This window comes from Eublepharis macularius, chromosome 1, assembly GCF_028583425.1.
Source record: "Eublepharis macularius isolate TG4126 chromosome 1, MPM_Emac_v1.0, whole genome shotgun sequence".
Lineage (NCBI taxonomy): Eukaryota > Metazoa > Chordata > Lepidosauria > Squamata > Eublepharidae > Eublepharis > Eublepharis macularius.
This window is the reverse complement of record NC_072790.1, coordinates 8,432,423-8,449,424: the sequence shown is the minus strand read 5'-3', so window position 1 is coordinate 8,449,424 and position 17,002 is coordinate 8,432,423. Positions and strand designations below refer to the sequence as shown.

The 17,002-nt window shown below is 45.5% G+C and overlaps 1 protein-coding gene across 1 annotated transcript; it reads left to right on the top strand.

Moving 5' to 3' along the window:
- The first annotated feature begins 5,643 nt into the window (after nucleotides 1–5,643).
- OTOR (otoraplin) lies at nucleotides 5,644–11,114 on the top strand. Its single transcript, XM_054998417.1, has 4 exons — nucleotides 5,644–5,767; nucleotides 6,143–6,282; nucleotides 8,275–8,385; nucleotides 10,758–11,114. The coding sequence occupies exons 1-4, from the start codon at nucleotides 5,644–5,646 to the stop codon at nucleotides 10,779–10,781; spliced, it is 399 nt and encodes a 132-aa protein (XP_054854392.1). The 3' UTR covers nucleotides 10,782–11,114.
- The last annotated feature ends 5,888 nt before the right edge of the window (nucleotides 11,115–17,002 follow it).

Genomic DNA, 17,002 nt, shown 5'->3' with positions numbered 1-17,002 from the left:
CTCTTCCCCAAATGCTCCGCAGTGCATGGAAGATTTGAGGGAACAAGTAAGTGCTAGTGAAGGTTGGCTACTGAGGCAAGCAAAAATATGTGCATTGATTCATGGTTATATGGGGAAATACAGCGCTTAGGAATGGGTCCTCATGCACATTATGTTCCCCAAGAATCAATATTTAATTCAAAATACTTTAGATCTTAACAAGGACCTTTTATTGAGTGATGCATTTTTTTTTACTTTCAGATCCCCTGCTAATCCGGTTATATTTAGTTTCAGACGTCAACATTTCCACCAGGTGGTGCTATAGACACATTTGTACTAGGAAGATTATTCTCTGCGAAACCCTGCTGGATCAATGGCAAACCACCTCTCCTAGTCTCTTCTTGCCACGGAAACCCCACCAGGGGTCGCCATAAGTCAGCTCTGACTTGAGGGCTCTCTCCACCACCTACAGGAGTACTGCTTGTTCTGGAAGGAATTGTACACCCCCGGGAGAGAACGGGTGGGCAGTCTGGGGTATTCTTTAGTAACCCTGGATTAGCAGAGGAGTTAGCCTTGTTAGTCTGTGGATTAGCAGGTAACAGAAGTGGCAACTTCTGCCTTTCACCAGTTCAGGCTGGTGCACCAGTTGCAGCCATTCCTGGAGGAAACTGCCCTGACCATTCTTGTGTATTCCTTAGTAACATTCAGATTAGATTGCGGTGCCAAAGCCAGGTACCCCGGCACCCAACGCAGCAGCGCCTGGGAGAAAACCCGACAACATGTGCCATGCTGGTCTGCCTTTGAAAGTGGATGGAGCCTGCAGCTGGTTCAAAATGCTGTGGCCAGAGTCCTAACAAACCTCCGCTGCAATGCAGAAACTGTATGACCCCAATTTTACTGGATTCTAATCTGATCCGGTGACCTAACTCACCATTAAATCAGGATCTCCAACCTTTTAGAGCCTGCAGGCATCTTTTAAATATTTCTGTTCCAAAGATTGTTGGGCACTGCTGGTTGCTGCCTTCCCTTCCTACCCAAGCATGATTTTTACCACCTGAATTAAAAAACCCCCCACTGTGTGACACAGCCACAATCTCCTAAGTACACAGATGAATACACACCCAAACAGTAAAGCTACAATGCGAAGGATTGGTGGTGGGTCCTTTCTCCCGCCAGCTTGTGGTCTGGAAAATCCCCCCCCCCCCGCCATGTTGGACATCAGTCTTTAGCTTTGTAAGCTAGTGTGTACCACACTGGGATCCAAGACTAATTGTTAAGCAAAGAACCATTTTAGTTTAAGGAGCCGGTGTTTTCATTTTAAGCATATCAGTTGTGGGATGTCCTCGCGCGATCCTCAGCATATTTCTGAAAACGAATCTTACTAAAGAAGTGTTCAAAAGTCTCCCCCCGAACAAGAACCTTACACATTATTATGGGGAAAAGGTGGGAAAAACTTTATTCTGGATAAACAGCTTTGTTAATGAAAATAGTAATAGTCATAAAGAACAAAACACTTTCGGTAACTGGAAAAATTCATGTGTGCACAGTATCATAAATTATACATCGACTTTACAGTCCACCCCATGAACTTCTCTGGAGTCTCCTTACTATGTCTTAAATATTAACACGTTCCTTTCTGTTACCCATGCAGAGACTGTTCTACAGCTGAAACTGAAGGTTTCAATTTCACTTTTCCCTCCTTCCAACCTAAAGATATATTTTTGTCAAGTTTAGGAAGGCAAACAGTCCAGCGGTATTCCTCTGCCCCACTAAAGTGGTAGTTGCCTCATTTTCCAGACTCCCGATGTAGGCATCCTGGTCTTGCAGCTTGGCTCTCCGACTGCTGTCCAATGGACTTTTCAACTGTCACTTGTCCAACATTCCGCCAAGCTGCCTACATTTCTCATCAAAACTTGAGGGAAGCTGGCAAGTGTCCAACCTGTGCCTTTTGTCACTTGTGGTTCCGCTCTTAGATGGCTTTCAAAGGAGAGTAGCCACATTCCCAGAAGAGAGGTCCTCCCATGGCTATTAGTCATAAGGGCTAAATAGAGAGGTTCTCTGTTCGAGGACAGTGTACCTGCAAATACCAGGTACGGCGGTGAAGAGCAAATACCAAAGGAGGGATGTTGCCTTTATGAACAGCCTCCGTGTTTGCGGGCCGCTGTTGACGAAAGGCGCAGAATGGCAGGGCTCCTTTGCGTAATCAAGCGAGGCTGCAGGGAAGGGGCACAGCTCAATGGCAGAGCATTTTGACTTCAGAAGGTCTCGGGTTCGATCTCTGGCATCTTCACTTAAAAGGTGGTGATGAGAAAGACCTCTAACTGCGACTGTGGAGAGCTCCTGCCAGGCTGAGTAGACAATACTGACACAGATGGACCAAGGGTCTGGTTCAACGTAAGGCAGCTTCATGGGTCCGTGCCTCTTATTCCTGCATCAGCAAAGAAAAGGGGGGGTGTATCACTTCCAAGTTACATGTACAACAGGAGAAAAAAAGAAGTGAAAGCAGCACAATCGTAATAGTACTTGTAATTTACATATATATTTCACAATTTTACAAGTACAAACTCCACGATCGCTACAACATGAGCGTCCAGAATCCCAGTCAAAGTCAGTCTTTCACCACAATGGGTGAGTATGGTTCATAAGGATTCAAGCCGTGGCATGGTACATATAAGACACTCGAAGCAAATAGCTGTATAAAGACACCAACACTACCATCCAAAATTCCAATTGGAAACAATCTTTAGCCACAATGGGTAATTACACAATTTCTAAAAACTCAAACTGTGGCGTGAACGCGTTTACAAGGAGACAGCGCTCAAAGCAGATAAGTGGTGAAGTAGGTAGATGGCAACGAGTACGAGCCGGCAGTTTTTCTTTGCTCGTTTCAGACCAAAATGTCTTTCTTCAGGCCACCATATCTGAAATTAACAATACACAATAATGCTACAATTATCACGCCAATGGCACAAAAATGTTGCATAATCACACGCCATTCGTTTACTTACATCAAATGAAAAATAATTCAATTCAATTTACGCCTTGAGAAATCTCCTCCTACTAGTTTCCTTCTAGACCTGTTAGACCTGTTAGATCTTATCATGGAAAGGAACTACTTTAGATGTATTGTCGAAGGCTTTCACGGCTGGAGAACGATGGTTGTTGTGGGTTTTCCGGGCTGTATTGCCGTGGTCTTGGCATTGTAGTTCCTGACGTTTCACCAGCAGCTGTGGCTGGCATCTTCAGAGGTGTAGCACCACCTTCTCCGCAGCAGCTCCCAAAACCTTCTCTTCTCCTAACTGCCTTCCAACAGACTCCAACTGTCATTGGCCCAGCATTTCTCCCACTGTCATTGGCTGTTTTGAGGAGAAGCAGACCCAGAACCAGTCCTGTCCATCACAGTAGGGTATTTTTATCTAACACAATAGAACCTACCAACACTATTTTTATTGTCACCCACTCTTTCAAACACTTCTGATGACTTCTTTCATCATCACTCTTAAGTAGAGATGGGCACGAACCTAAATACGAAGCAAAAAAACCCATGAACTAGCCCAGTTCGGGGTCCGCGAACCAAGGTTAGTGGAAGCTCGTTTCCATGAATTTCCATGAACTGGACTACTGGTTCGTGGTTCGTATTAAAGGGGCAGTTTTAATGGCCATTTAAACTTTTCCTGCCACTTGCAAGCAGCAGGCCCCTTTAAACTATCAGCCCCTCACCACCTACCAGCTGATAGTTTAAAGGGACCTGCCACTTGCAAGTGGCAGGGCCCTTTAAATGGCCCAAACCCCAGCCCCTTTCCTGGTGGGGATCCCCCCTCCACCACCTGACAGCTGATACTTTAAAGGGACCTGCCTAAGTAGCAGGGCCTTTTAAACAGCCCAATCCCAAAAAGGGTCCTCTTACCCCAAATGGCAGCCGTGGCTGTTGGAGGGGATTCCCCCCAGCTGATAGTTTAAAGGAACCTGCCCCTTGCAAGCGGCAGGAAAGGGCTTTTTAAAGATTAAATGCCTCTTTCCCTGCTGCTTCTAAGTGGCTGGAAAGGGGCATTTAAACCCCACAAACCACGAACTGGTTCGTAACTGGCCCAGCTCCATGCCAGTTCATGGTTCCTGGTTCATGAAAAACGCACGAACCATGAACCCCATGGTTCGGGGTTTTTTGGGTTTGTGCCCATATCTACTCTTAAGTCATAAATAATACCAATAATTATATTCAATCAGGGTAACAATTTACATTCATTCAAGATGATAGTAAACCAACGCAAGATAGGTAAGTCCATATGAAGGGTAAGTCCCAAAGTCCAATCTATTACAACAGTTTAAATACTTTAGGTTGAGATGAATAGAACACCACAGAAACCTCTGTCGGGCTTCTCAACAGCAGAACAACAAAGCTCCAGATGGTTGGCAACGAGCCTGCCAGCTTATGATTTAGCTTGTTTCAAAATTCTTCATCCCGGCCATTATCTACAAATCGTAATTATCAAAAAGCTGTCCACTTTTTATATCAATAAAGGTCTGAAAATTCATATTTTTAAAATTTAATTGCACCTTAATTGGCAGCCTTTGTATCTGCGGAACAGAACGTGGGAAGAAGCTTGCAGATCCGCAGCATCCACCTCGAATGCCTCCTCCCCAGTGCAACAGATTCTTACCATTTAATGTTGGGGGCTGAATGGAGAACCAGCGTGATGCGGTTGTTAGAGTGCTGGACTAGGACCTCAGAGGCCCGGGTTCAGTTCCTCACTCTGCCATGGAAGTTTGCTGGGTGACCGTGGGCTAGTTACATACTCTCAGTCTAATCTACCTCAAAGGGTTGTTGTTGTGAGGATAAAAATGTAGGACAGGAGAGCAATGTAAGCCACTTTGGGTTCCTATTGGGGAGAAAGGCAGGGTATAAATGAAGTAAATAAATATTAGAGAGTAGAGCAATAATGAGAACATCTGGTTCCTAGTCCTCCTGAACCTTGGTTCATAATTTGTGTGGAGTCTGGAAAGACTGCCTTCCTCTTTTGGGACATCATGAAGGCCTTAGAAGCCCCCTGCGGGTTCAGTCTGATGTTCCCCAATGGGCAATATTCTTAGGGCATTTTAGAGATGCTACTGAGATTGGAGAAAGAGATCCCTAGAGAGCGTTTGAGTAAGTCTGTGATTTACAGATTGCATTAAATGACATTGCTTCCCCTGTCTTCTGAACGGATCCAGTGTCTCATAAGTCTCGGCAGAGGGAGGGATGGAGGGATGCTAGCGTTCCCCTTCGTACTGGTTCCAGACCTGTATTTGACCGTGGCACATTGGCGCATCCTCCCTGGCCCAACGCAGGACTGCTTGTGCTGCTGCACTTTAAACCATTTGCACAATTATCAGATTAATGATTCTTCCATTCTTGTGCAAAATTTCCTTGATATAAATTTAAGACTCTTGCATTAATAATCTGTGTAGCTGAGAGAGAGATTTTGGAAAGACTGGTAAATAAAACCAGAGGTTCCCTGTGGACTTCTGCAGTTTTTTCAAAGTGCTGGAATGTTGTCTTTGCCCCCTCCCCGTGGCCAGGGATGCTTATCCCTGCTGCCGAGTCTTGGTGTTTCTATGAAAGAGAACCATTTTTCTGTCTGCCTTTCATTTAAGCCAGGGCCCTGTAAGAGAGGGCTGAGGAAGAAAATGTCACGCGCTGTTTGTCGGCTGTTCTTTCTACTCTGTCTTGGATCTACTTTCTCTACCATCAGGGGGATTTTTATGGACAAACTTTCCAGAAAGAAGCTCTGTGCCGATGAAGACTGTGTGTGTAAGTCTGTTTTTAATTGATTGTGGCGGGCACAAGTAGTGTATGAAAGTAATATCTAGAATCTCTGAGATATCCAATGATAAACTTCAGCTGTTGTGTACCATGTCCCAACGTTAACGATTTTTTAAAAAATAGAATGATAGTTGTTGCAAAAATTTCAGGCACTCTGTACTCTAGCTATAGTTGAATGGCATTTGAGAGAACTCGGTGTCTTGCTTTTTGGTTTGGCATTTATTTTACTCCTTTATTAAAACATTTCCACCTTGCTTTTCCTCTTGGTTCAAGGCATTTCCCAAGATATACCAGGGTGTCCTCCCTGCAGGCTGCCCTGCCTGCCCTCTTTTCACCCTCCGCCTGTCTCTCTTTCCCTGCCAGATGCCATCTCCCTTGCAAGAGCAGAAGACGATTACAACGCACCAGACTGCAGATTCATTAATATCCGGAAGGGGCAACTGATCTATGTTTATTCGAAGCTAGTGAAAGAGAAAAAAGCAGGAGAATTCTGGTCTGGAAGTGTAAGGTCTTCAGCATACAAACAGCCTGCTATCTGTGCTTGGCTTCAATGCCTGCAATGTTGAGAAACTGGGATGATGAGTATTCTTTGCAAGCCAGGGGACAGATTCTCAGCCCTACCTCTCCCCACAACTAGTTACGTGCCTGGAGCACCGCTTTCCTTCTCCAGCTAGATGTTTACAGGGGGAGAAGTGGAGGTGGGAAGCTCCTTTCCATAAAAAGCAGTGATTCAGAGCCAAGCTACAAGTGACGCCTGACACAGGTTGGACGCTTGTCAGCTTCCCTCAAGTTTTGACGGGAAATGTAGGCGTCCTGGTTTTACAGCTTGGCTCTCCATTACAGCTGCAAGACCAGGATGCCTACATTTCCCATCAAAACTTGAGGGAAGCTGACAAGTGTCCAACCGGTGTCAGCCGTCACTTGTAGCTTGGCTCTCGGTGGGCAGGTCCATTCTGGCCTCTTCCTCCTCCCCATGCATTCTGAAGAGGGTCTGGAGGAAGGCTGAGTAGCTGTTGGCCAAAAGGGAGAGTTTTCCAATAAAGTTCTCCAAGGTGGGGTTGGAATGAAGCATTGAGATTGAGAAAGAAAGCAGCCCTAGGTCACTTCTGCCATAATGCTAAGCCATGGCTTGTTTTGCTCACACGTGATTACTGAAATCTTGCGGTACGGAGACGAAGGCTGGCTTTGTTGCCTTTATCCTGTAGCTCAGGAGGAGTGAATCAGGATGGCTCTGAGAAACAAATCTGGGTTCCAGCTTGGATCCAAAGGAAGGGCTTCTCCAAGTGGAAGGATTCCTACCCACAGAGTATGAAACCCCTCCCCCCTCCCCCACATCCTGCTGCAGCTAGGGATGCCAAGCAGGGCCTGGTAACTGGTAGACGGGGGTGGCTGTCATCGTTGTCCCTGACACGATGACGCAGGTTTTGGCATGACCTGGAAGTGAGGTCATCCGGCTGGGGGCGATACCCTAGAATTTGCCAGAGTTTGGGCCAATTGCCTGCATGTTGCTCCCAGCACGATGATGTCACTTCCGGGCTATGATGCAAGTTGCCTCATCACACCGGAGGCGATGATCGTGCCCTCCCATTTTGCTGGCCACTTCCCTCCCACTGCCCAATTGAGCGGCAGTGATGGCAGGCGGCAGCTCTCCCGCCATAAGCAGGAATCGGTAAGCCCAGCTGCAGCCCCAAATGCCCCTCCCCAAAAGCAGCATTTCAGGGGGCTTTGGGGGCTGCGGCTGAGGGTAGGGCAGGAAAAACTCACTTCCTTAAGGCATATCCTGCTTGCTCCGCTGGATCCAGCCCAGGAAGCTGGCATTAGTATATCACACGAAACCACAGTTAAGACTTAAACAAACCTCCAAGCCAGCATTTTGACTCCGGGTTTAATGGCCACGCCCCCCCTAACCACAGTTAATGCGGTGGCCCGATGTGTCAATCATGCTGGGCGTTGGTTTAAAGTCGGTTTCGTGCTACGGCCGAACGAAGGCATTGCCTTTTGAAAACACCGAAATGTGTATTGCACAAAGCCATTAGGCAGCAGCGAGGCAGGAGGCAAAAAGACAGCAAACACGGAATACATGTATACATTTAGGTAAGCAATTATGGAAGCTATAACTTTGTTTTGTTAGTTAACCTTTATTGAAGTGACTAGAACAAAATTTTTCTAGCAATGTTACTACTGATTTGAGGTACGTGCAGCTGTTGAGTAGCAGCTGAAATAAAGTGTTGACGCTGACCATTTCTCAAAAAGGAAGATATTTCTTTGCACCTTCAGTGTTCCCCCTTCTAAACAAACATCCCCACTCACAAGGCATTTTAGCAAAGGAAAAAGGATAATTTCTCTGACCCCTTTTCCATTGTCCCAAAGAAGCTTGCATTGGGAACAAGGAGCAGTGGCAAGCCTTGCTCTCCAAAAAGACGCCCAGCCTTAGTTGCACTCTGGAGAATGGGGGCCGTGCTTAATTCTGGCTTTTGTTTGCTGCAACCTGGAAGGTTTACAATGAGCAATATGAGGACCAGATGGGCACCGTTGGTTATTTCCCCAGGACTTTGGTTACGGAACAACACGTCTATCGGGAAGCGAACAAGACTATTCCCACAAAGGTAAGAGGTGATCGGTCGTGTCCTACCATCTTTTGAACTGGATGCAGGCCTGGCTGGTGTTTTGCCAAAGCCTCTTGGCCTGTAACCATAGCAGTGGTGAAGCCGATGGGCTGGTTTTCAAAGGAAGAGGGCTGCTAAGCGAACTGAGTGATGCGTTTGCTTCCCTGAAAGCGTTGAATAAGCCTCGTGTCAGATTTTGCTTAGCTCTGGCCTGGCATGTGCTGAAAGCGACCCTCTTCTGGGCACAAGGGGCCCACTGTGTGCTTTTTGGCCAGGCTGCCGCCTGTGGCTAGTAGCTGTCCCCCCCCCCCCCCGAGCTGGGCTACGCACCAAATTCTTAGCATCTGCCTTCTTAGTTCCTTCCTCCTTAGGAAGCAGAGGTGTTTGCAGATAACGTCTGTGGTACTGAGAGCAGCAGTTTCCCCCATGCATAACTCCAGGCTGCTTTGCACTGAGGAGATCAACTTTGCCAGGGCAGCAACACTTCAGGTTGCAAGCGGGGATGCGCGGGACGGAATGCTCTAAAAACCGATCCGGTCGCATCGGAAGCTTGCATATAGGGGGGAAAGGGGAGGGGCCCTAGGGTGCCAAAGCTTCTGTGTGGACGGGGATTTCTTCGTAGAGGAGAGCAGCCACGGGGAGCCCGAAACAGTGTGATGATGCAGGCACAGGTTGGCAGACCCCTTCAGTGAGGAGGAGGCTCCAGCTTCCAAACTGATGCCTGCCGTTAAAAACCCTCTTTAGGAATTTCATGGCTTGTTTCCGATGTCTCCAAAATAACATCTCAAAAGCTGTTACAAAATGGAAGAGCAGCAGCTTAAAATGTGCTCCATCCATCTTTGTCTCATAAGACTGCGATCCAGCAGCTACATCAGAAGCACAAGGTTGCCAAACTCCAGGGGGGGCCTGGAGATCTGGAATTCCGACTGACCTCCAGACGACAGAGGTCAGTTCCCTTGGGGGAAGCGCCAGCTCGTGGCATGATGCCTTGCTGGTGTCCCTCCCCAGGCTCCCCCTTGAAATCTTCAGGCATTTTCCAACCCCAAGTCGGCAGGCCTAGTTGTGCATAGGGTCGCCCACGGGCCTAGAGAAAAGGGTCCTGTCCCTTTAACAGAGGCTTAAAGGGATATTGGCTGATTCCGCACACGCTGGATAATGCACTTTATCAGTCGTTTGAGGTGGATTTTTTGTTCTGCACACAAAAAAATCTGTTCCAAATGATCTATAAAGAGGATTGGAAGTGCATTATCCAACATGTGCGGAATCACCCATTGTTTGCCACGTGATGTCATTTGCTTCCATGCCATGAAAATCTTCAACTGCTCCATCCCACACATTAAGAGCCCATTAAAGGTTCAGGACATTTTCCTCCAAGTCAGCTGACAGCCCAAGCTGTGGGCCACAAGGGGGCCTTTTGAGAGCGGTCCTGAGTTGCTCGGCTGTTTCTTGACTTTGGGAGCTGATATTTGGGCGGGGGTGGGGAGTCGCCCTGATATAATAGCAAAGTTGGGTCTCTGGACACATCTTCACAGATCCAGAGGAGTTAGCCGTGTTAGTCTGTAGTAGCAAAATAGAAAAGAGTCCAGTAGCACCTCTAAGACGAACCAACTTTACTGTAGCATAAGCTTTCGAGAATCAAGTCCACGGTGGGCCTCTTATCAGCGCATCTAATTTCGAGACCCCTTTTTTAAAAAAAGGTAGAATTATGTTCCAATTACTTTACTATATTTTCTCAAATGAAAATACAGTTGCCAACCTCAGGTTGTGGCTGGAGATCTTCCAGAACTACAACTATCTCTAGGGGACAGAGATCAGTTCCCCTCTAGAAAATGGCTACTTTGGGGGATGCATTCTATGACTTTATATACCACTGAAGTCACACACACCCCCAGCACCCCCCCCACCAAATCTCCAGGCCTGTCTCGACCTGAAGTTAGCAACACTAAAGGCAAGACGACATTTTTCCAGGTATGCCATTAAAAGGGGGGTGGGGCGTCATCTTATATTTGCATGGAAGTTACAGCTACATCCAATAAATTTTGTATGTTAGTGTAACATTTTTTTAAAAAATAATTTTTATTGGATGAGGCAATATACAATAATTGATTAATACATTAAACTTATCTAAATTAACCCTTCTACATAGATATATACCCCACCCCCTCCCCCTTTTCTTTGTTGACTTCCAACAACACTCGAACCCCCCCCCCCCCGTTTATTCATAGCTATTATTATTACACTATATTGCTATCATTTTTACCAAGTGTAACATTTTTAGGAGGTGTCTTCAAGGTCATCTTCTTTTGAATAACTACAGCCCTGTTGTCAAATGAATACATTTTGCTATTCCCGTCTAATGTTGCATCCTGCAGGTTATCGACTTCTTCTGTGACTAAAACCTTCTGAGTCAACAAATAGAAGAGCGCCGGAATGAGGAATGGCTTAAAACAACTTTAATATGAAGAGCAACTGAGCCATGTTATACAGCTGTTTAGAAGATTCTTGTTCTAGAAAAAACTAAGGTCATGTGATCTTAGGTCGAGTCCACAAACTACCAATTCCTTAATATAAGGGAATGTGTCTGAATTATAAGTTCTGTCCCAACTGTGGCCACCTACCAGGATCTTAGAGAGAAATCCAGAAACTGAGCAAAAGACAGACGTTCTTTCTGTATTTCCTAGGCATCTACAATACAGTTTCTTTACTAAACAGCTTTGTTATCTAAAGAGAAAAAAATAAAAATAATAATCATATGTAAATTTTTATTTTCTTTGCTGTGTTTGATATTTGCCCCAGTGACAAATGTTGTTGCTTTTTCAAAAGATAGTGTTCTCTCTGTTTTAGAGCAATGCCTGTTTGACATTTTAGATAACACTCTCATTGTTTTGTGCCAGGGCTTTTTTTCTGGGAAAAGAGGTGGTGGAACTCAGTGGGTTGCCCTTGGAGAAAATGGTCACATGGCTGGTGGCCCCGCCCCCTGATCTCCAGACAGAGGAGTGTTTAGATCGCCCTCCGTGCCATGTGTGGAGGGCAATCTCAACTCCCCTCTGTCTAGAGATCAGGGGGCGGGGCCACCGGCCATGTGACCATTTTCAAGAGGTTCCGGAACTCCATTCCACCGTGTTCCTGCTGAAAAAAAGCCCTGCTTTGTGCTAACCTCTACTTTGGCTACCTGCTTGGGCCGTTCTTTCTTGATGCCTTCCTTCTTGCTACATAAGAAGAGGAAGGGGAAAGTTATTTTGTGAGACCAAGTATAGCATCTACCTCTGTGGATCACTTTCATATCAAAGCAGCCATAAACTGTGTGAAATAATTTCAGTAACTACATATATTGTAGAAAGCACAAGTGTATGTAGAGCATTGGCTTAAAATGGTGGCCCGTCAGTGTGCTAACACCAATTCGGGAAATTCCTGGAGATTCGGGTGTGGAGCTGTTAGCAATCAAACCCCTCCCGTCACTGAGGGACAGTTTACAGATGGAAAATCAGGAACACCCTTCCTCACTTATCATAAGCACATGGCACTGCCTGGCCTGAGATGAAACAAAATGGATGCCAGTCAAGTCAGAGGCAGGGAAGATATTTTAGAAGGACAGTTGGAGTGGCTGGCTGACTGACAGCCCCCTCCATACCCTGGAGAGATGCATAATTTAGTCCAGTGGCTCTCCCAAGAAACTCTTGACTAACCTGCTCAAAACCCAGCCCCTCGTCCATTTACCCTAACCTAGCTATGCTTTTTCACCAAGCCTTGTAGCTTTCCCCATCCAGAACTCACAGGGCCCTCAAGCACCACTTAAACCTATAGCCCACCTCAGGTAGATCCATCAAGCCTCTCCCAACTTGCTATCCTCCTTCAGAAAACCCATCAAGTTTGGGGCCTGTCCATGCACCCCCAAATCCGTTTGGATCTTCTCTCCATGAAATGCTGTTTGTTCTGTTGCTGCTTCCACACACACCCATCTTTGAAACTGGTAATTATAGCCTTCCCTGAAACTTTTCTTGCCTTTCCTCCCTGATTTCCTCTTAGTTACCTTGTATGTGTTCTCTCTGTGTGTATTATTGCCCTTTTATTTCTCTTTTAATAAAAAAAAACCCTTTCCAGTTGAACATCTGACTGATTATTTCAAGAGTTCTCTGAAGGGAACAATCCCAGTAAACATTGGTAGAGAATCCCAGTTGCCGCCTCTCAATAACCCACCCTAATAATGAAATTCTAAAAGAGGCTTACAACATAACAATACAGTAATACCATCCAACTAGGATGATTGATAATAAAAGTCAAAAGGACAGCGATGAATCAAGAACAGCCCAAAATAATAATAAAAAGTAGAAGCTATGTAAGAAATGCTGAAGAATGCACTGGCAAACCACCTCTGCTTCTCACTTACTTAAAAAGCCCCTTGCTGGCATCTCCATAAGTTGATTGCGACTTGACGGCACAGGCACACAGCAAGAGGAAATAAACATGGGTGGATCTCAGGTTGCCAAACTCCAGGTGGAGCCTGGAGATCTCCTGGAATTACAAGAGATCTCCAAACTCCATTAATCAGTCTCCCTGGATGAAATGGCTGCGTTGGAGGGTAGATTCTATGGCATTAGACCGCTAAGATCCCTCTGTAGGCCCCACACTCCAAATCTCTAGGAGTTTCCCAACCTGGAGTTGGCACCCTAGTGGATCCTACCTAGATCTAGCAGAGCAGGGCACGTAGAACCGAATTTTCCTGCCTCCCCCATCCCTCTGAGCCCTGCTGTGCTTTGGGTTACCAAGTCCAGGCTGGGAAATTCCTGGAAATTGGGTGGGGGGTACAAGCTGAGAGGGTGGAATTTGTAGAAGGGAGGAAGCTCAACAGGGACGTGATATGATAGGATCCACCCTCCGAAGTAGCCATTTTCTCCAGGGGAAATGATCTCTTTTAGTCTGGAGATTGGTTATAATTTTGGGAGATCCTCAGGCCCCATCTAGAGGGTGGCAACCCAGCTGTCCCCTAAAGTCATGGGCCAAGGATTGCTGCATCTCTGGGAGCAGTTTGGAGGGTTGCAGAGGATGCAGAGACTTGGTGAAATCTGTCCCACATTTCTTTGACCGGAACAGACTTCCCCCCAAAAATGGGTAAGGCCCAAACCCATTTTTTTCACTCTCATAATTTTGCAGATAAGTTATATAAATATGCTCACGTTTTATTGTCAAACAGTCCCCAAGTGCTTTGGAGGCTACGCATTAGTTTCCAGATTCATTTCAAGGTGCTGGTTATGCCCTAGCAAGTCCTTCATGGCCTGAGGCCTTGCTGCAAACCTGCACGGCTGCTTCTCTCGACATCTCCCACTGCAACTGCTCTGCTCAGCTGAGCAGGGACTTCTTAAAGCTCCATTCTGTAAACTGGTGAAACAGTTGTCCACTTGTACCAGAGCATTTTCAGTGACGGTCCTTTACATGGTGGAAAAGCCTTGCTGACAACTCCACTGAGCAAAGTTCCTCCAGAGTCCAGTCAAAGAAAACTTCCCCCTACTTAAATTGGAGGATTGGAGGAAATTTTCTTAGGCTGAAGGAAGGCTCCTTAGAGGATAAGGCAGAGAGGTTCCACCAGGCATATGGTGGTTGAGGCAGGTGGCCTCTTGCCATGGGGGGCGGGTTATCCCCTGTTCTGTTAACAGTGAATAGTTGGCCATCCGCCCCCACAGATTGCTATTTCAGTTGTGCAATATGTGTGCTGTTGTCTTTTAGAAATTGTATTATATATTTATTCAGGGTTTTTTTCTGGGAAAAGAGGTGGCAGAACTCTCAAGAGGGAAATGAGGAAGAAACACACGGGATTCTTTGAAATCATATTATTTTCAAGCACTATTGCCGAGTATTTTCAAGTGGTGCCGGAACTCCATTCCCCCGCGTTCTCCTTGAAAAAAAGCCCTGTATTTATTGACTTTTTGTTTGTTTTTTTCTTGGTTATAATTTTTCTTTATTTAAACTATAAACAATAACATAAAAACTATAGACAACCAACATAGAGGATAAAAAACATTCTAAAAAGAAGACACTAGCAATACATAGACAAGTGAAAAAAGAAAACAGAAAAAGTAACCCTTAAACTAAACTCCAACACTTTTATCCACCATTTTATCCACCATTCCTCCACTGTAGGCAATGTTTGAGTTTTCCACTTTTGTGCATAGAATACACACAGATTGCCGCTGCAATCAAATATAAAAACAAAGTTCCAAAGCTGCTTTCCAACTGGCTGTCCATTATTCCCAACAACAAATTCTCTGGTTTCAACTGGATTTTAATCTTCAAAATCTTCTGAATCGATAATTGTATCTGCAACCAGAAACTCTTTGCTTTCTTACATGTCCACCACATGTGAAAAAATGTCCCTTCTTGTTTAGCACATTTCCAACATACATTTGAAGCACTCTTATACATTCTAGCCAATTTTTCAGGAGTCATATACCAACGATACATCATCTTATAAATTTTTTCTTTGATACTAGAGCTTAATGTAAATTTCAACCTCCTTGTCCACATATTTTCCCATTGCTCTATTAATATGTCATGTCCACAGTTTTGTGCCCATTTAATCATACATTCTTTTACTTGCTCTTCTTCTGTCTCAAACATATTAAGATCTTATAACAACAACAATCGATGTTAATGTCAAGAGAAATTGAAATAAAATTGAATTATGCCAAACAAAGAACATTTGAATATGCAAATAAGCCAGGGAAATGGTTGGCATATAAACTGAGAAAGGAGAGAGAAAAGAGAATGAAATTGAAAATACAAGAGGCGGACAAGGTATTAACAGATACTTCAGAAATACAAAAGGCATTCTATCTGGTTTTAAATTAACATGTTTATGTACTTTATATATGTTGTATTCTGCTCTGAGCCCATTCTCAGGGAGAGTGGATTAGAAATATTGTAACAACAACAACAACAATAACAATAATAAGTGGATCCATCCCCTTGCCGCACTGTCAGTCTTTTAGAGACAGGAGTTCCTGTGAAGTGGGGAATTGTAGGCCGTTGAGATCTCGGGTGTGGGTTCAGTAGTGATCCGGGATTATTTGTTAGTTGTCAGAGGCAAAATGCTGCAGGTTCATTGGGCTTTATAGTGGTTTCATCTAACATTCTAACCCTCCCTGAGTCCTTTTGGGAGAGAGAGGCAAGTTCAAAGTGTCCCCAATAAATTCCCCCCTACTAAAATGTTTAGAACCTGACTTGGTTGGCCCGAGCTAGCTTCATCTTCGAAGCTAAGCAGGATTTTCCTTGGTTAGTTATTGGACAGGAGACCACCGAGAAAGTCCAGTGTTGCTGTGCATAGGCAGGAAATGGCAAAGCACCGCTTTTGTCTCTAGCCTTGACAATCTACACCCATGCACAAGAGGCTTATATTTCAACATTTGGTAAAGTAGAGGTCTTGCAGAGTTTAATTTTTAAAATTTCTCTAGTCCATGCTGTTTGGTTTTAAATTTACAAAGCAGGATCTCTGTACTGCATGACTAAGAACAGAAGTGCTTTGCTCTAGCAGATTAACCCAGGCGGAAGGAGGAGGTGGTAGAAGAGATGGTACCATTTCAAACCGCTGGTGATGGATCCCAGCTTTGAAGGTTCCACTGCATTATACAGCTCCATGAAAACAGAAAACTGGCTCGGTGGGGAGAAAGGTTTCTACCCTCACTCTGTTTGCTTGCTATACTATTTTTTCCCCTCTTCGTTTATTCCCTGGCTTCCTCTCCAGCGGGGACCTAAAGCTGCTTAGGACATTCTCCTTGCCTCTATTTTATCCTCACAACAACCCTGTGAGGTCGGTTAAGCTGAGAGTGCGTGACTGGCCCAAGGTCACCCCGTGAGCTTCCAGGGCAGAGCTGCAGGCTCTCCCCAATTTTAGTCTGATGTGCTAGCTACACCACACTTTTTCTGTTTGTAGGGAATTTTTAACCTGGGAGAATTCCAAACTGTGATCTTCTGCTGACAGTTGGAAGGGTGAGGATCATCCTACCATTTCTGTCCTCTGAACCAAGTATAAGGCCCAGTTTTGTTTCCAAGAATCCCAGCGACTAGTGAGAGAACAGTAATCCTTTGGATATTGGGGCGGTCCCTGCTAGACTGCACCTGACTTTCCTAGCTCTGCAGTGCATCGCGTTGCCAGCTCCAGGTTGTGAATTTCCTGGACATTTTGAGGGTGGGGCCTGGGGAGGGGGGTGAGAGGGACCTTAGCAGGGTATAATGCCTCTGAGCTTACCCTCCAAAGAAGCTGCTTTCTCCAGGGGAACTGATCTCTGGCATCTGGAGATCAGTTGTCATTGAGGGAGATCTCCAGCTACCACCTGGAGCTTGGCAACCCTAGCAGTACACAATGACAGAGTTATCCAGTCCTGTAAGAAGAGATCACTGTAGCAGCCAATGTGCATTAAGACTGTATATAGACCCAGAGACGGCTAGTGTGATGTAGTGGCTGGGCTAGAGATTAGGAGACCAGAGTTCAAACCCTTGTTTTGTCACTTCAACCAGGGCCAGGGCCTTTTTCAGTCCTGGCCCCAGCCTGGTGGAACGCTCTGTCAATGGAAACCCGGGCCCAGCGGGACATATTATCGTTCCGCCGGGCCTGTAAGACAGAGCT